Raw genomic sequence first — 18,595 nt, forward strand, 5'->3', positions numbered from 1 at the left:
TGGTCAGAGTGGCCCAGCCGAGCCCCAGGTGGCAGCAGAGCATGATCCCTGGGGGGCAGCAGCCAAGCCAGGCCCTGCCACCTGCCCCTTCACCTGCCCCTTCGCCTCCTCTCTCCACCTCTCTGCCCTGCCCCATCTCCTTCTCTGTCTGCCCCGCTCTGTGCTCCCTCCCGCCACCCCTACCCACCCCCCTCAGGCGCCCAAAGCAGGGCTTTGTTGAGAAGCCAGGAAGAGGAGACTGGTCCCTGCCCTCAGGAAGCCTGAGCTCTGAGCTTAGAGGAAAATTGTGTCTACTCACCAGCAGTGAAATCTGCGAGGCACCAGGAAATGAAGTGATAAGAGAGGCGGAAGGATGTAAAGACACGTAAAGGAAGAGCAGGATTCCAGGCAGGGAGACTAGGACAACAAGCATGGGGCTGGGATGGCAAGGGTACGAGGACGAGGACGGGGAGTGAGGAGGCAGGGGCTCTGGGGAGAACGGGGGGCTCAGGGGAGACCAGTTGCAAGGGAGGGTCTGTGCTGGGGAGGGTTTCTGCCATCTGGGTGCTTCATTTGGTGTGGCGGGCAGTGGAAGGCAGCGGGAGGTCCCTAAGCAGAGCGTAATAGCATAAGAACACAGCTTTCGGGAAATTTGCCTGGTGACCGGTGCTAGATGGGAGAGGGAAGACTTGGGCGGATCCAGAAGTGTGGTTGTCAGATGAAATACAGGATTCCCACTAAAATCTGAATTTCAGATCAACAGTGGATACTTTTTTAGTGTAAGATATGCCCCAAACATTGCATGCAACATGGCCCCTGTGCTATTTGGGATATACCTATACCCAAAAAAGTATTGTGTTGATCTGAAGTTCAAGTTAAACTGGGCATCCTATGTTTTTATTTGTGAAGTCTAGGAACCCTATCCAGGAAGCTTCAGACCTCCTCCTGGAATTTCGCTTCACCCCACATCTCTCCTCCTCCACTTCTCCTTGTTCCCTCTCCCACCTCCTCTTCTGCCCCCCTCAGCCTTTCCTTCTAGGGCAAGATCCATTCAAGAGGCCCTGGGGACTGAGGAGTCCAGTCCCCAGAGAGCCACACGCAAAACCAGAGCTGAGTCAGCCAGAAGCTCAGTATCTCCAGGCTGACCCCAGAGTCCGGGGCTGGGAGGGGAACGTGGGAGCCTGTGCTGGCTAGGGAACCCAGGTCACAGCTTATGGGGCTAGGGGAGAAAGGACAAGAGTATAGAAGCATCAGGAAGCACATGTCCAGAACTTTCCACTTTGGAGAGCAACTTTGCAGAACTGTGAAGGGCTTGAGGATTCAGATCATGTTCCCCAAAGTAGTAAGATCGTTGCACCATTGTCCCTTCCCCTCTGGCAGCTGTTGCAGGAAACTTGTGGTCTTCCAACAGCATAAAGTTGCCCTAGCAACTTTGGGTATAAAAAAACAAAACAAAAGATGATGACAGGGTGGCACTTCCCCACGCCACTCAACTAGTACTTCTCCTTATAACTTACAATGACATCTGTAAAAAAAAACTAGAAATCAGTTACATTTGCTGCTTTGAGTAAGTCTTGAAGGTTATATAGATGAGAAGAACCTTCTTCTAAGAGCCCAGGAAAGTCTGGGCCAGGACCAAGGTATTTTTCCTGCTTTTTATAGAAATCATCCTCTGTATGTCTCTACTCTGGCCTCTCCTCTCTTCTCGAACACACTACTAATGCTAAACACTACCAGCCTTGCAAAAGGACAGGCTCCAGCCATGCCAGCCCAGCCCAGCTATTCCTCATTAAGCCACTTGGGTCCTCTCTCTCACGGGGCAGCTGTGCCCTTAATGTGAGCCCTGGCTCCAGCACTCCCTCATGGGCAAGTCATTAACCCTCTGAGCCTTAGTGCCCTCATTTGTGAAATGGAGACATTGACAGTCATCCCTGATGGGTGCTGTGAATGTTCCAGGAGCCAGTCTGTTGCAAGGGGGGCTTGGCCAGACCAGACCCTCAGGAAGTGCTGCAGTCCCTTTTGTTCTGAAAGGCGGTGCTGTTTTTGCTATAAGAGTGGGCCTATGTTAAAGTGAACTCCTCAAAGGCTGCACTCACTCTTTAGAAGCATGAGCATACATTTATAAGCAAGGATATGGCTAGGACAAAATGTTCCTGCATTGGAAGGAGTGCTGGGGGTATACCACCAGTCTGGGAGGCAGGAGCTTTCCAGGGGTAGGATGAGAACAGTGCTGGGGAGAAGAAGGGAAATCTGGGTGAAGGAAGACAGTCCTGGAAACCATGAACATGGGAGATGGTGCCCACAGCCCTGCCACAGGGGTCTCCAGTCTTTGAGGGAGATGATTCCTGCCCTGACTGCTAGCCAGTTAACAACACTCCAGGAAAGAAACGTTCCCTTGAGTCTGGTATCCTTCTTAACACCCTGCCAACCCTGCCCCGGCTTTTGGAGACCTCTGGACTCTTCCAGGAAGGCTGGGCTTCCTCCCACCTCCAGAACTTCCTTCCTGCTCTCTCCTGTGTGGCTGTCCCTCAACTCCGCCAGCCCTTGTTATCCTCCTGCTTTGCTCATGTGTTGTTTTCTGATAAGAGAGCCACCAAGCCTAGGTGGATATCAGAGGAATGAGGGGTGAGCATGTCACCCACAGTCAGACTACCTTGTCCTGGTAGGGGCTGAGAGCAGGTGGTGGAAGCATGACTGGAGGCTAATCTCCAACTATGGATCACCTCAAATCTCTCCTATTTGTTTACGTGTACAGATTACACAGACGTTGGTTTTGTTGCTTTGGGCTTGGCTCTGACCAACTTCGTCCACGCTCACATGCATGCAGTCACATGTGCACACGCATGTGCGCAAATGAGACGCATGCACATGCACACTGCCACACTCCCGCCCAGCCCCATCTTTGATGGCAAAGCAGGAAGGAGATGAGAGAAAGAGAACAGATGGATGGAGACAGGTGTCGAGGGCAGAGGGAAAGAGGGAAAAAGGGCCACCACAGAGGGAGAGAGCTAGGGAGGGGTGTGTCTCTTGGAGTGGAGAGGTCACAGGCAGGCGGAAGGTACCCCGGACAATTAACCAAGAAAATGGCTTCTACCTTGCTAGGGGGCTGGCTGTGTTTCTACCTATTATACATCCAGTGGCCATCTGGGGGCGAGCACCCCAAGTGGCTCATTTGTGGGAAGGCCTGGGTATCTCGCCAAGCTGAGTTTTGTATATTTTGCAGGATCTAAGTCCATTTTACTTAGAGAAAGGCCTCTAAAGTCAAATAAATTCAAGGAAATACTACATTAAACAGAGTTATAAATGTTTATTTACTGGAGAACTTGGGGCAGGATGGTTTTTTTTTTATTTGTTAATGTGCCTTGAACTGGCCCAGAGGGGCCTGGCTATAAAGCTACATGACCACAGAAGCCCTTTCTCAAGGAGCACCTTTTAGGGCTAGTTTGGAAGTGCTGAAATAAACAGCTGTCCCCATAAGGAGATGCATTGCAAGTTCCCCAAAGGTGACCTCTGAACTCACTTTGGGAACATGACCAGTCCCATCTGGGCACTGCGTGTTTGGGAATGGGAGCTGCGCATGGGTTTGTATCCAGTCTGGGATGTCGCGGGGAGTGGACGTGTGAGAGGCGCTTCTGCGGTCCCGGCTACACAGAAGGCTCTCACGGAAATTTTCCTAATGGTGTTAACTGTTACCGTTATAGTTGTTGTGAGTCCCATGAGTGGTGATGGGAGCGCATCAACTGGTGTGTGCTTAGTCCATGGAAAGAGCACCTGCTCCCGGGGCTTGGAATTTTACGCAAGGAGGAGAGAGGTGCTGACAGCCCTGAGTGCGAGGCGGCGGGTTAATGCGGATTCAGCCCAGTGCCCACCAGGGGCCCGGCGGGGCAGCCTCGGCAGGACCGGGCGTGGGGGCGGGGGGCCCGGAGGACTCGGCCTCTGGCGCTCCCCCCACGGCCAGGCCGCGCTCGCGAGGGGGGCGGCCGGAAACGGCGGTGGAGAAGCTTTCTCCGCGGGCCTCCCTCCCTCCCCCTCGCACTCCTCTCTCTCCCCAGGCCGGCACCCCGTGCCCTCCCGCTGCCAGGTCCCCTCCTGTCAGGGAGGACAGTGTCCAATAAACTCCTCCACCCGCAGGTGTGTCCCCCGCCTCCCACCGAAGGAGAGGGCTGAGGTGCCGGGCCGGCCGGGGTGGGGGGCGGGCGCCTCTCCGAGGCCCCAGGCCGCGGGCGCCCCACCGGGGCAGTGGGCGCCCAGGCGAGCGGCGCCGCCCCCACCGAGGTGTGGGAGCCTCGGAACGCGCGCCCCGGGAGGGGGCCCCCGCGCGCGGGTGGAGGGGGGCGCCGGGCGCAGAGGCCGGGCCGGGGGCGGGGCCCCGAGGGGGGAGGAGCCTCGAGCCCTCCCGCCCCGCCCCCCGGCCCTTTCTCCCCCACTACCCCTCCCCGCCGGGGGCGGCCCGGGCGGCCGGTGGAAACCCAGGCCCTCGTCCCTCGTGTCTCGCCAGGCTTCGTGAGCTTCGACAACCCGGCCAGCGCGCAGACCGCCATCCAGGCCATGAACGGCTTCCAGATCGGCATGAAGAGGCTCAAAGTGCAGCTGAAGCGGCCCAAAGACGCCAATCGCCCGTACTGAGCGCCGGCGGGAGCGTCCCCCGGGGGAGACCAGGACTCGCACAGGTAACCGGGGGCGGCCGGGGCGAGGGGAAGGGGGTTGGGGAAGGGACACCGGACGGACCCGCCGCCTCCTCCAGCCTGCGTGGGCCGGACCCTCACTTGTGCCTTGGACCCGCTGCGCCCGGCTCAAGCCGCTCCTCGCCCAGTACTTGGGGGACAAGCGCAGAGCTGTGGTCATCCCAGCAGAAATGGGCACGGCCATCCCCCTGCCGAAGGGCCAGGAGGGGCAGGAGTGAGGGAGGGAGCCTCTCTGAGGTCAGGCGAGCCCTGGGCCTGTGCCTCCACGTCTACACTGGCAGTCCTGTTTGCCAGAAGACGCTGGGGTGAACGGATGGCAAGCTTAGGCCAGGAGCATTTGGGGGCAGGATAGGCTCCACCGGCCTTCTCCCAGACTCTGTGGCTCTCCCCTCCCCAGTTCTGCCAGGAGGGCCGGCAGCCTTTGGACACTTGACCCCTTTACCATTCCCTTTCCCCATAGCTCAGTCAGGAGAGAAGGGACAGGACTTTTCAAAGCGAACTTTACCAAAACCGAAACAAAGTGGGACCAAAGCTGTACCCCCAGGATCCCTCACTCTGCCTACCTTGCATGGGCCATGACCAGTGGTTAGTTGTCACCACTTCTGCTCAGGCCGGGTCCTGCCTGGGAGCTGGAGACACAGCCACTCTTCTTGCAGGCCTGCGAAAGGGATGGGGATCGGGTGGGGTATGGAGATGTCCCAGGCAGTCAAAAGTCGACCTTCAGCCTGGTTGTCCCAGTGCTGTCTGCTCCTTCCGTCCTCAGCTTACTCACAGACCAGAGATGGAGGCTCCCTGTAGGCCCTTCCTGCTCAGTTCCCTCCCCGCAGGAGGCAGGTACTGTGTTAGGTACTTGGGGCCCAGACTGAGTAGGTGGAGACAGGCAAGAGGCAATACCATAGGGTCAAGGAATAAATGATCTAGTATGGCAGGATTGTTGGCTGCAGTAGAATCACCTAGTCAGGATAATCCTCGTTGAAGAAGTGACATTCCAACAAAGAGTTGAAGGGGAGGAGAGCCATGCTAGTGTCTGGGGGCATGCACCCTCCCTCTGAGGGGACAGCCAGAAGGCTGAAAGGCAGGGCAGGGGCTGTGCATTCAAGCAGGGCAGGGGGCTGGGATAGTGGCTTTGCAGGCCATTGCATAGGCTTTGGTCTGTCTTCTGAAATGGCAGATGGGGTGGGGCGCACTGGGGAATTCTGAGTAGGAGAGTGATGTGATTACGTGCATTTCAGTGGGGCCACATTGGCTGCTGTGCTGCTAACAGATTGTAGGGGCTGAAGCAAAGATCTGCTGGCTGACCACTCAGCGCAGGGAGACAGCAGGCAGTGGGATGTGAAGGAATTGATTTCTAGACATATTTTGAAGGCAGAGCCAAGGATGTTGCACTCACATAATGAGTTAGAAGTGGGCATGAAAGTTAGAGGAACTGAGGATGACTCCTAGGCTTTTGGCCCAGGTGGCAGGAAGCTCAGGCATGTAGGAGTCAGACATTCAAGCCGAGGTTCAGAGTCTGGAGTCAGGGAGGGTGGTCTCTAGTTTCCCAGTCTCCACTCCCATCCCATCCCCTGCATCGCTGGGGTACAGACTCCAACTGAACACCCTTCCTTCATCCAGAAGTAGCAACACACACCTGATGATATCAGGGGGCAGGCGGGCATGCACCTCCTCTCTCTGCAAATCTGGAAAAGCCAAACCAGCTTGTCCTACCTCCTAACCACCCCCGCCCCACCCATTGCTGGCTTGTGTGCAGATGCAAACACCACACATATTCATTCAGAGCTTGGGCACCTTCTTGTGCCAGACACTGGGCTCAGTGCTGGGATGTAAAGATGAATGAGTCACCATCCCTGCCCTCATGGAGCTTCTGGCTCTATGTACATACAGACACCAGGAGGCAGTCAGCAGAAGGGGACATTTCCATAGGAGGAGAGGGACAGTTCAGTGAAAGCAGCTCTTTCTGTATATAGAACACTTTCTTAAATAAGCGTAGCTGTGCCATTAAGGTATGATCTGGGTCAAGGTGCTTCCTCCCTCTGGGCTTCCATGTCCTAGATAATGAAACCATGGTGTTGGAGTCAGAGGAGTTGAGACAGGTATGGGTTATGCATCAGGGTCATGCCCTGAGATTCCTAGGAGCCCCTGTGGGTGTGTTTTGACAATGGCTCCCTTTAAAGCAGCTTGTCTTAGCCTCCTTTGCCCAAGCAAGGGTAGAACCTCTAGGTCAGATAGCTTCCCAGTTACAAGGGTGAGGAAGGCGGGTTTATAGTTTGGGACATAAGGTCGGAGTGGCCCCTGGGCTGAAGCAGCTGGCAGTCAGAGCTGGGCTGAGGGCTGGGGAGGGGGTGGTTTATAAAGCAGAGGAAGAGCATGCAAAGGCGGGAAAGATGAGACCCACAGACCTCACACAGTGCTTACCATGTACCAGGCACTGCTCTGAGAAGTGGCAACTGTGAGATGGAACTACAGAGCTGTGACTACCTACATGGCAGGCAGTGCTAGTACTCCCGTTTTACAGATGGCGCACAGAGAGATTAAGCAATTTGCCCATCAGCTAGTGAGTGGTAGAGCCACACTTGAAGCCAGGACTCCTGGTTCCCTTCAAATGAGGAGAATGAGAAGCCCCCACCACACCCTCAGCCCAACCCTGCCACCCTAGAGGGTCCCAACTGTCGGAGGGAACAAGTCATGACACCACATTTCTCTCAGGTCAGCCGTTTGACCACCCCCTCCCCACTAAGCAGTCTTAAAAAGCTATGAAGTGACATGACTCCTGCAATAAAGTTGACCTTTAGTCTTTATTTAGACAGCATTTTAAAAAGTGGCACTTTCAGGCTTCCCAGCCCAAGACTATGAGAAGCTCTAATAGAAGGGGGTGCTAAGAAGAGATAAGGGGTTTCTCAAGGCAGGCTTGGGGACTACAGTGAGAAGTGGCTGCTCTCGGACTGCCAGCAAGGGAGGAAAAGGCACAAAAAAGCAGCTCAAAGACTGCATAACGTCACAGGCCAGTGAAGGGTGGTTACCAGCGCTTAGGAGGCCTAAGCTGGGGCTCAGAAGGGCAGGGCGAGGAGAGCAGGAGCTGAGGGGACCAGCTGATTTGAGGAGCAAGGAGGGAGTGGGCAGGGGGATCTCAGGGCCAGGTGGCTACCAGCGGTGGTGGCGGTAGAGTGCCCAGTAGGCGTGGTGGGCCAAGCCCAAGCCCAAGGGAGTGGGGCAGGTCTCGGGAAGGAGAGCGGCCCAGGCAGGGCACCCTTGGGGAGCACGGCTGGGCTTTGGTTCCATAAAGGGAGGCCCCAGGTGGGGTGGGATGGGGCGGGTCAGTGTGGCTCTCCTCCCTTGCTGGTTCCCTGTTTTCCCTGCTGCCTCTGCCCCTTGGCTGCTTGGGCTCATTGTCTTGTGCTAAATTGGGAGTTTCTCCAAGTAATCTTTACCAGGAAACTAAGAGGAAAGAAACAAAGGCAGAGAGAGTGGGCAAAGACGTGGGCATGGCCAGGTCCGTAGCCAGCAGGCAGAACACCCCACCCCGGCCCTGCCCAGCTCAGAGTCCCTGTCCTGCCACTGAGCTTACTGGCACACTGGGCCCCAGCAGCAGCTGGGTGCCCAGGCTCCTAGCACTGAGGGTCTTTGGCCAGAGAGCTCATCCCACAGCCTGTCTGACTCCATTGCACGTCCTGTCTCTGCCAGGCCCTGGGCCTTGGCATGAGTGTGCTTCTGCACAGTGTCTGGGCCGAGCTTCGCGGGCACAGGTGCTTTGGGGCTCACCTATGGCTTCAGGCCTGGGCCCTCTCTGGCTCCAGCCCAACTGATTTTAGCACCTGGCATCTGCATTCAGCCTGGCTGTAACTTCCTCACCCAGGCCGGTGAGTCGAAGCTTCCCAGACCTGATTGGTGCTTCCCCGTGCTGGTCAGTGAACCCACTGCCACATCTATGGCTGTGCTCTGTGAGTCCCCCCAAGAGAGTGACAGGGAGGGGGTCACCCCTGCAGGCAGAAGTGCAGCTGTCCCTAATGAAGAGATTAGCCAGCTGGGCACACACAGAACCCTGGGGGAGGCTAGCTGGGGACTGAGTGAGTGTGAGGGTGCATTGTGTGTCGGGGCCAAGCATGTGTGAGAGATGGGGGTGTGCACGAGGACCTCCGCAGCTTGAGCTCCGAGGGGATGGGCCGTGTGCTCCTCCGGTTTGTGTCCCTGTGCCCAGGACAGTCCCTGGCACTGACAGGGAGTGAGACTGAGGCCAGGAGAGGGTGGAGAACACGCAGAGTGGGGAGGAGTGAACATCCATGAGGGGCCCAGGGTGTCCCTTAGTTGCAGTCTGCAGCTGCAGTTGCTATAGCCGACACCTGATGGCAATACACTCCTTAGTCCCTTAGGCCTGTTCTCCCGTGCCAAAGGGACCTGCCAGTTGGACATCCTGGGTGGGTCTGAGAGCTTTCGGGAGGGGCTGGAAGTGCAGGGGAGGGTGGCATTTCAGGACTTGGTGGCTGAGCAGAGGCTGGGCGTGGGCTTAGCTATGGCATGACTTGTCCGAGGTGACAGTTTAAGATCCCAGGCCTCCCTGCAGGAAAGCACAGGAGCAAGAGTGGAAGTCCACTGCATGTAGAGGCCTGGTGGAGAGGAAACCTGCTACTCAGCCTGGCGAGTAGGCTTTGGTGCAGCCTGAGTGCCCCGGGGAGCAGGGGATGGGCAGCAAGCTCACAGTGACCATGAGGAGGGGGTGCAGCCGGGGACCCCAAATCCCAGGGCAGGGGCAAAGCAAATGGCGAGGGGTAGAAAAGACAACTCAAAGCTAAATAAGTTGATTCCGGGCAGGGAAGGGAGCTCATTCTCAGCCACTCAGAAGGCCAGGGCCTGCGAGACAGGGCAGTCTGGAAAGCTATTCGTGGAGGGTGTAGGGGTGACAGGCTGGGGGAGGAGAGGAGGTCAGCAGAGCAAGAGTGAGGGCCTGGAGAGGCAAGGCCACCTGCCCCCTCTATGGCCCCCTGCAGGGCACCCTCTGGCCTTCCATGTGACCCTTGTAGGGGTCAGACCTGCAGAACCTTGGAAGGGCTTCATGTGCCCAGGAGCGGCCTCAGTTTGGCCTCATGGGCCATCTTGGGAGCATAGCAAAGCGTGTATGCGATTATCAGTAGTGCCAAGATGTGTTTATAGAATTCCAAGAACAACAGTGAAATTTACTCTAAATCTCAAAACAAAACATGCTCCTTTTCCAAAGGTTCTGAGGAAAGCGGTTGGAGGTAGAACAGAAGGAGGGGACCCTAACGTCCCACAGTGGGTGTCCTTGCAGCCTAGGACAGTGGCCAGCACGGATCCACAAGTCGGGAGGTCTGAGCTCCGGCCAGTGGGTGGACCCCAGGGGCACAGCAGTCACCTTAGCCAGCCTCTGACCTACCCCGCCAATCAGGCCCACCCTGCCAGGCTTCCCCTGCCGGTCCCCAGGCTGCAGCCACAGAAAGCTGGGGAGGTGCGGAGAGCTCCACACCTGGGGGAGAGAGAAAGACTCAAGGGTGATTTTTACAAAAGCAGAGCGCTTGCTCCCTGAGATCGCTTGCCAGCCAAGGTGGTTTGAGGGGCTCTTTTATTTTTTTCTGGCCCCTTCACCAAACCACCCACGCCCCCCTCCCCACCAACGCATGATGGATGCCCTTAGTGGCCCTGTGTGAGGTTCTGCTTCTGTTCACAGTGTATCATGTGTCTGCGTAAACAACCGTGCGTGCGCGTGTATGTGTGTGTGTATGTGTGTGTGTGTGTGTGTTGCCGTGCCCATGTCTGTCTGCTGGCTTCCTCCATCCTTTGAGTTCTTTTCAGTTCTCTTATGATTTGACTGCTGTTCTCTCATCCGAGCTTCTAGATTGATGCTGTGGTCTGGTGCTGTATAAGTATTTTTCCCTTTTCATTTTGTTTTAACTTCTTCCTCGCCCTTCTTCACCCTCAACCCGACTCTCCCTGCCCTCCACACTCCCCACCCTGCCCGCCCTCCCCTGCCTCTCCCTCCCCCACCCACACTCTCTTGTCCTCTCTCTCTCTCTTTCTCTCTCTCTCTCTCTACATATATAAATATATATATAAATCTTTTCTTCTTTTGTCATTCAATCAAATTCCAACAACCCAACCAGGGCCAGTCAAATCCACCACAGTCTCGCGCTGAGCTAGGAATAAAGTTCACGTAATCACATGAGAGTGGAGAAAAGTCCCCCATCCGTAAGTTCAAATCAACTCAAAGTTCACAGTGTGACATGATGGCGTCATGTAACAAGGCTAAGAATCGGTTGCATGACAGTTGCCGTCAAGTTTCGTGGAGGTGCTGTGATTGGAGCGTTTTCTTGGATGTCGTATCAGTCGATGATTGGCCAGTCATGATCACACGTGCATTTTCTTGACTTTTGTGCTGCCACAATCTTTTTTGCTGTGCTCATTTTCGTTTCGTTCTTGGTGCTTGCAGTGGTTTTACTTTCTGTTGTTTGGTTTTTCTTGTTCAGCGTTTTTTTATGCTTCTCTAGATGTCACATAGAGAAAAAAACAAAACAAAAGAACAAAAAAAAATAGTCAAAGATGAATTCCTGAATTATCAAACATGGGATCATTTAACTGTGCAAACCATTATTTTTTTTCTTAAAAATAAGGAAAACATCTTAAAAATATCTATGCGTGGTTGATTTACTTGCACTTGAAAATATTGTGATTTTATTTTTTTCTAGAAATTTGGGGGCCTTTTTCAATTGACACTTTCTTAGGTCTGGTCTTTTTCCAGTTAGGCTATTTCAATCTCACTCCAAAGGGAAAAAAAAACAAAAACCAAAAAAACCAAAACCAAAATATCTACAGTAACAGAATGATTTTTTTAAAAAAAATTCTAAACCAAAAAACTAGAGAACAAAGCCAGAGGCCTCTGAGAGAGAGCCCGGTAACAATTGTAAGGTTTGTATCGTAGCCACTTCTGCTAAATTCTCAACGTGGGGAGGGAAGGCCGGGGACTGGGGGTTTGGGTGGGTTTTTTTGGTTGGTTTGGAAGAAACAGTATTGACAAAAGCAAAATGCACCTTTTTGTTTACAACTGAAAAAGGGTCCTTGACAAGTGTTTTTTAATTTTATTATTATTTTATTTGGTGTTGTAATTGTTTAGACTGCTGTGTACGGTTTGCTGTTTGTTGAATCAACAGTGTGAAAAACCTGCCAGCATGGATTGATATACGCATGACGTTGTCCCCTCTCGACTGGGGGCTTTGCAGTTCTAACTTTCTCGGTGTAACCAGTCACCCCATGTATAAGTGGAAGCTGCTTGCTAGAATGGAGATGAGTCTCATTTGTTAATTCACAACAATTAAGCATTTGCCTTCTGATTCTAGTCAGATCATGATTGTTTTTTTTTAAAGCAAAACACCAAAAAGCCACCATTCAAAACAAAATCAAGAACTGTCTGAGTTAATTTATTTAAGTTGGATAATTAAATCTGTTCTGACCTTTTTTTAGGTTCTCCCATCCACTCCCTTGAAGTTCTGAATTTCCTCTAAATTCCCTGGCATGTATGAGACAAGTATTATGTGTGTGTATGTGTGTATATATGCATATACATACACACATATCCATGTATATCCACATATGTGCAGGTGAATATATTCTACACATATATCCAGATATACATATATATACATAGCCTCGCAAATAGTTACTGACCTGGGGAAAGAAGTGGTTGGCTGCAAACTGGGCAAGGATTCTCCAAAATTTAAGCCATGGATCTCTCTTCTTTCTTTTCCTCACGTGGGGAGGAGTGGGCTGGGCTGCTGGATTTTTGCTATCTTGTTTGCTAGGCTTCTGTATACATATTGTATCTGGGCTAGATCCCTCAGAGACAAGTTGAATTACGAATTCATAACCCACAGTCCCAAATTCTTCCCTTAGATCCAGCCATTCCCCAATCCCGAACTCTAAAGGAAGTCAAATCAAGAACCCTCTCCCAACAACTAAAGTTCAGCTATAACCACCACCACTAGACCTCCCAGTGGTTTCTTACTCTGAATAAAAGAGTATATTTCTTTTTAATGTATCATGATCATGACTAATTCTCATACCGGTCTCTCTTCCTTCCCTCCCACCATCCCCTAGAGCTCCCATCCTACCCCCGCGAGGCAGGTTCCTATTGGTGTTTGGATGCATATTGTGTTTTCCCTCTTGGCTTAATCAGCCCTGATTTTCTTCATTTTAGGGCAGGATGCTGAACGGGCTACACTAAAAAACAAACCTCTCTCTCTATATATTTATAAATGAGAACTGTTGGATGACACCTTTGACATATCAGCCAATATCAATCAAGCTGAAGACTCCAGACACTGTCTGTGTGACTGTAACATTTCTTCAAGGAAAGTATAGCGTCTATGGAGTTCAGAGGGCACGTGTTTGGGGGAAAAATACATATGACATAAAGAAGAAGATGATGAAGAAAAATGAGAAAAAAAAACCACACACACACAAAAAAAGGCAACTTTAAAGCAAAATAACATGAGACCAGACGGGGAGGCTGCAGGGCTGGGAACTGGGAGGAGACGCTGCTGCTTACCGATCCCGGGGCTTTTGCAGCCCATGGGCGCCTGAGGCAGGTGGGGCAAGCAGTGCGGTGGGGCCTGGTCCCCAGGGGGCGGCTGGGAGGCCGCCACTGAGCATCTCTATCTGTCATTCCTTTAGCTATTTAGGGACCAAAGGACCAAACTTTTTATTGCAGATGTGTAGCTCTATGTCAAATAGGGGGAACGGAGGATAGCCTCCTTCCTGCCTCCTGAGGCTGTTCTTGAAACAGCTTGGAGCGATTCTATGAAAAAAATGTAATAAAAAAAAATTAAAAAAAAAACAAAAAAAAAGGAAAAATAATGCTTCAATGCTTTTAAAACAGCAAGATAATAGTTCTTTGATACTTTGAGAGGCGCTTTGATTACCCTCATTCAAGTCAATGACACTTTCCTATGGTTTTCTGTATTATATGTCTGGATGGAGCTGTTAAGACGAACAAATTGGTGGATATTTGGGGAAAGCAACAAAAGTATTAAAATTCATTAACCGTGAAGTGTGAGAAAACAAGGAGGGGAACAAAGGGACTTATAAGGCAAGGTCATTGTTGTGAAAGTCTGTAAATGCTTCTAACTCTTCCCCCTCTTAAAATCATAATAGTTGTACAGAATTTTAAAAAGGAAAAGTTTAAAATACCTATATCATAGAAGAAAAATTAGAGGAAAGCAAAAAATAAAAAAAATAAAAATAAAAAAGGAAAAAAAAAAAAAACCTATAGAAGTTAGCGTTACTGCTAAAAATCCCAGATGTTGTAGGACTGTACTTTTGTAGAGTTTAGACTGAGCATCAATCCCTTCTCCCCGCGAGTGCTGTCGGACGCCGTTGTCCCCGAGGGCCAGGCCGGACTCGCCGCAGACCTGCGGGCTCCTGGCTGCCCATCGCCGGTGGAGGCCGCACCACGGCCGGCCGGGAGGGCCGCCTCGCCCGCCCGCTGTCGCCGCCGCCACCGCCGCCGCCGCCGCCGCCGCCGCCCTCGCCTCCGCTGCGCTCCGGGAGCTGCGCGCGCTCGCCCGCTGCCCGCAAGCCCTCGACACCTTCCGCTTCACTCGCCTTCCATGCTTGCTCCAGAGACTTTCCGGGCAAGGGAGAACTTGGGAACTTTCATCTTAAAACAACTAGACAACACACACACACACACACCCACACACACACACACACACACACACACAAACCTTAACAAAGAGAGAGAAAAAAAAAATAAACAATCTTTGAAGAATTTCTGAAACTGTTTACAAGGAATTTTGAAAAACAGGGATGTTTAAATGATGCCGGCTCTGTTTTTCTGTAAATAAATTTGCATATTTTGTAGGACTTTTAATTGTAATGATAGAGAAAAAAACAAGGAAAACTATTTAATGAAAGCACGATATTTATCTTTGGTAAATGACTTTAGAGCAGTTAAAGACATTGCTTAAAAAAACTCAGAATCAGAAAAAAACACTGAATTATTTAAGAACACATATATTTTAAAGTATAACATATTTATTATAATTTATTTGCACCCTTGGGAAGACTTGCTTTGGCGTTCTGCCTGACACCTTCTCATTGACGTCCAGTTCATCTGGAGGCCAGGGGGGCTCTCAGACCTACCATTTTTTTTTTTCCTTTAGAAGAACAAATTTCTGGTTCCTCTCAGGCCTCCTGCCTTTCCTTTATTTCTGCCTATTTTGTTTTTGTTTGTTTTTCTTTTTAATTTTAATTTTTTTGTTTTTTGTTTTTTCTCGACTCCTTTTAGGATGTCCAGATGTTGTAAAAAAAAAAAAAACAGCTGCAGTTCAGTACAACTGCTCTTTTCACACTCAACTCCCTAAAACTCCTTGTAACCTTCTGTAACTATTGGATGACGCTTTCTCCAGCTTAGCCCTAAATAAAGCACAGTTTAAAAAAAAAAAAAAAGAAAATGACTTCTTCGTTGGTCCATGCTTCTCAGATTCCAGCCAGCGGTGCCTCGTGGCCCCACGGCTTGCCTACTGGAAATAGCTTTGGTCCCATTCTTCATGGCATCTGTCTGAGCCCCAGTGGTGGGAGGCGATGGGAACAATAAAAGGAGCCTTGTTCCACCTTAAGAAAAATCTCTCTGGACTTGTGTGTCTCTGAAAGTCCCCACTGCAAACTATTCTTCTCGGTCCCTGGGCAGGGATGGCCACGGTGCCCAAACATAATGGAAAGGAGGAAACCGAGGCCACCTGACCTGAAGGCAGACCAAGCACTGTGGCGCATCGGGGAGGAGGTGGTGGAGGGAAGGGGCGGCAATGAAGGAAGAAGAATGAGGCTGCAACCCCAAATTCACCACCGAGCATTTTGCTCTTGGTTCCACGCCTTCTGCTGCCTTGGCAGTTGGCATGGATGGAGGAAACAGGATTCTGGATCATGCCCAGAGTCAGGGTCCTGGTGGGGAAGGGGGTGCAGGAGGAGATGGGGCCCTGCCCTGGGGAGTTTCCTGGGGCGCTGCCCATCCCGCATGTAGACTTGGGAGAGAGATGTCCAAACCCTGAATGCACTGGGGTGGGGGAAGAGGGTTCCAAAGGAGGAAGGACGTGAACCTGGACTTGGTGGAGAGGAGGGGCAGCTCCAGATGAGGGAGAGCCCAGACAGGTGCACACCAGCCACCTGCCTTCAGCAGGCCGTGTCCTGGGACAGACCTTCTTCTCAGTTCTCTCTCACCCCTCCCTCCCTGCCCCTACCATCAGCTCCAGCCTTCAGCTCTGCAGCCTGGCCTGGGCACGGGCAGATTTCCTCCAAGGCTCTCCATCTCTCTCCATGGTTGGGAGCACCAGGGCTGCCAGGTGAGGGCCAGGGGAGCTGTGTGGCTTCAGAAGCCTGGGGGACAGAGGACTGGGCCTGGGAGACAGGGCTCTCTGCCTGCCTATCTGTCTGCCTTCCTGTGGGAGCGGGGAGAAAGGCTTCTCTGAAGGGGGATGGCAGCAGAGCTCACAGCTCCAAGCCACAGAGCAATACCTGGACCCCGTGTTTTGTCCTCTCCCCATTTCTCTTCCCAGTGCCAGGGGTCGTTTCCACTTTTCTCACAGCAGCCTGAGAAGGGTTAGCCCGGAGAGAAAGGCCTTGCTGTGTCATCAGATGCAGGCAGGCCTCCAAGCCTGGACCTAATCGTGGAGATGCTTTCTAGAGAAGGCACCTCAGTGGCCCCTAATCAACACCCCTTCCCTGCCCACTGGGCTGCAAGCCCACGTGACAGCCTGCTCTGCCCTTCGGAGTCCAGGGGAGCTAGACTTCTTGGAAGAATTAGCTTCAAGGGGCTGATGTCAGACTAGGTGCTATTGTGGCCCTTTGAAGACAGGTGTTTTCTAAGGAGTTCTGTGGGGAGTGAGGAAAATGTCAATAGGTTTTGGGTCTCAGACTGTTCTTTTTGTTGTTGTTGTTTTGAGACAGAGTCTTGCTTTGTTGTCCAGGCTAGAGTGAGTGCTATGGTGTCAGCCTAGCTCACAACCTCAAACTCCTGGGCTCAAGCAATCCTGCTGCCTCAGCCTCCCGAGTAGCTGGGACTACAGGCATGCGCCACCATGCGCGCTAATTTTTTTTATATATATTAGTTGGCCAATTAATTTCTTTCTATTTATAGTAGAGACGGGGTCTTGCTCTTGCTCAGGCTGGTTTTGAATTTCTGACCTTGAGCAATCCTCCTGCTTCGGCCTCCCAGAGTGCTAGGATTACAGGCGTGAGCCACTGCCCCCGGCCTGACTGTTCAAAACCATGATTCTGTTGGATATTTGCAGCTGAAGCCAGTGGGTCTGCCTGAGGCTGACAACCTCCTGTTACTTCCTCAGACGCCAGGGAGCCTTCCAGAAGGATTTCCCAACCGAACTCCCCTGGCTCCCTTGTTTCTTTGCATCCACCTCCCTACTGAGTACCCTTGTCTCTGGGGCGCAGCCCTCCCTTGTCCCCACAGAAGGCGCTGTGGCTCAGGGCTGTAGGCACCATGGGAGCTGCCACCAGAGAGATGGGCTGCAAAGCCGGCCAGCCAATCATGCCCTCTTCCAAGCATGGTTGACGGAGAGGGGAGATGAAGTCACAGGAGCCAGATGAGAATATGCCAATTCTATAAAACAAACCCTCTGTTTAAAAACTACACAGCAAGTAACTAATATATGCATGGCATATTGAAGAGAGAATACAATTTATTAACCTCTGGGGGAGAAAGTCATAGATTCTTTGAAAACTTGCTGAAAACTATCAGGTCACTTTGCACACGATCACAGGGACCTCAGGATCTCTGAAGCTCATCCATCATCCCCTGATTAAGAAGCACTGCTTTGCAGTGTTATTTACGAAAACCCAAGACACAATTCGCATTAATTTCTGCTTATATTTTATGGCTTCTATTCCTCTGCCATTATCCTACCTGCAGTGTGCGGTGACTTCGTAGCTCCCCTATTTGTAAAAGACCTTTTCTTTATCATTATAAACTTTTTATTTCAAGCATAATAACCAATAGTAGAGACTTGCATAATGAACCCCCACTACATAACGTGCATAATGTGCCCACTACCTGACTTCAACACACATCAACTCGTAAGTAGTTTAACGAAAATCCCAGATATCAAGTCATTGAATTGGTAAATTGCATTTATCATTGCATTGGTAAATACCTCGGTTTCCCCTAACCATTTTCTATGCTGCACTGATGTCCACCGAGGGCACTGGCTTGTTGGGCAGCTGCACCCTTGTTGTGGCAGCCTGGGGTGCAGCTTGGCCATCGGGGCCTCTCCCAGCCTTATCCCAGCATGGAACTGGGTGCTGGTGCCAGCCCCAGGCCACGTCCGGCACCGGCCCAGGCCCAGTGGATCTGTTCCCAGCAGCACTTTCAAAGTCCTTCCAGCTCTTCACCCACACCTTTGTAGTCACAGCTGCTTTCTCTTTTCTCCTTTCTTCTCTCCCTTCTCCTCCCTCCTTTCTCTGCGATCCTAATAAGAAAAGCATATGTTTATTGGGACCTTTCATTTAATAGCTCCCAGCTCCTTTTGGGTTTTTCTAAAGATCCAACCTTTTCCTATTCTGAGCGGGCTGTACCCCTCCCTCAAAAAAGCACTGGCAGAGTGAGACAAGGACATAGCAGAGCTTCCCCTCCCACACCAGTGCTGCCGAGGCCTCCATCCTCCAGGACTGCTGCAGCTGCTGCTCGGGACAAATCGGCAGCTCCTCGTGGCGTGGTTTGAACTACCCTGGTGGAACCCAAATGAGCATTCTCTGTCCTGCTTGCCCACCTGGTAAATGGGCATGTGGGCAATGAGCTTAGGTGACGTACTCCAGCTCAAGGTGACAGCATCAGACTAGGCTGTGAATGTCATTTGGCTAGTCTCCAAAATGGAATCTGCCCCAAACAAAAATTATTAGCCACCACTGATGGGCTGCCTTCAATA

At 51.9% G+C, this 18,595-nt stretch overlaps 1 protein-coding gene across 39 annotated transcripts in view; it reads left to right on the forward strand.

Annotated features, from left to right (window-relative positions):
• The window catches only part of CELF4 (CUGBP Elav-like family member 4), a 300,075-nt gene extending 285,951 nt beyond the window's left edge, over window positions 1–14,124 (forward strand). For 18 of the 39 annotated variants that reach the window (XM_020282314.2, XM_012751787.3, XM_075993525.1 and 15 more), the window contains 2 exons: window positions 4,478–4,649; window positions 12,862–14,122. In XM_020282314.2, the coding sequence (XP_020137903.1) occupies window positions 4,478–4,605 (128 nt within the window). In that variant the 3' untranslated portion in view covers window positions 4,606–4,649; window positions 12,862–14,122. Of the gene's footprint in view, window positions 1–4,031; window positions 4,111–4,477; window positions 4,650–10,774; window positions 10,859–12,861 lie in introns of those variants that run through there. The other 21 variants (XM_020282319.2, XM_075993506.1, XM_075993509.1 and 18 more) reach the window with 6 other exon arrangements.
• The last annotated feature ends 4,471 nt before the right edge of the window (window positions 14,125–18,595 follow it).

This window comes from Microcebus murinus, chromosome 17, assembly GCF_040939455.1.
Source record: "Microcebus murinus isolate Inina chromosome 17, M.murinus_Inina_mat1.0, whole genome shotgun sequence".
Lineage (NCBI taxonomy): Eukaryota > Metazoa > Chordata > Mammalia > Primates > Cheirogaleidae > Microcebus > Microcebus murinus.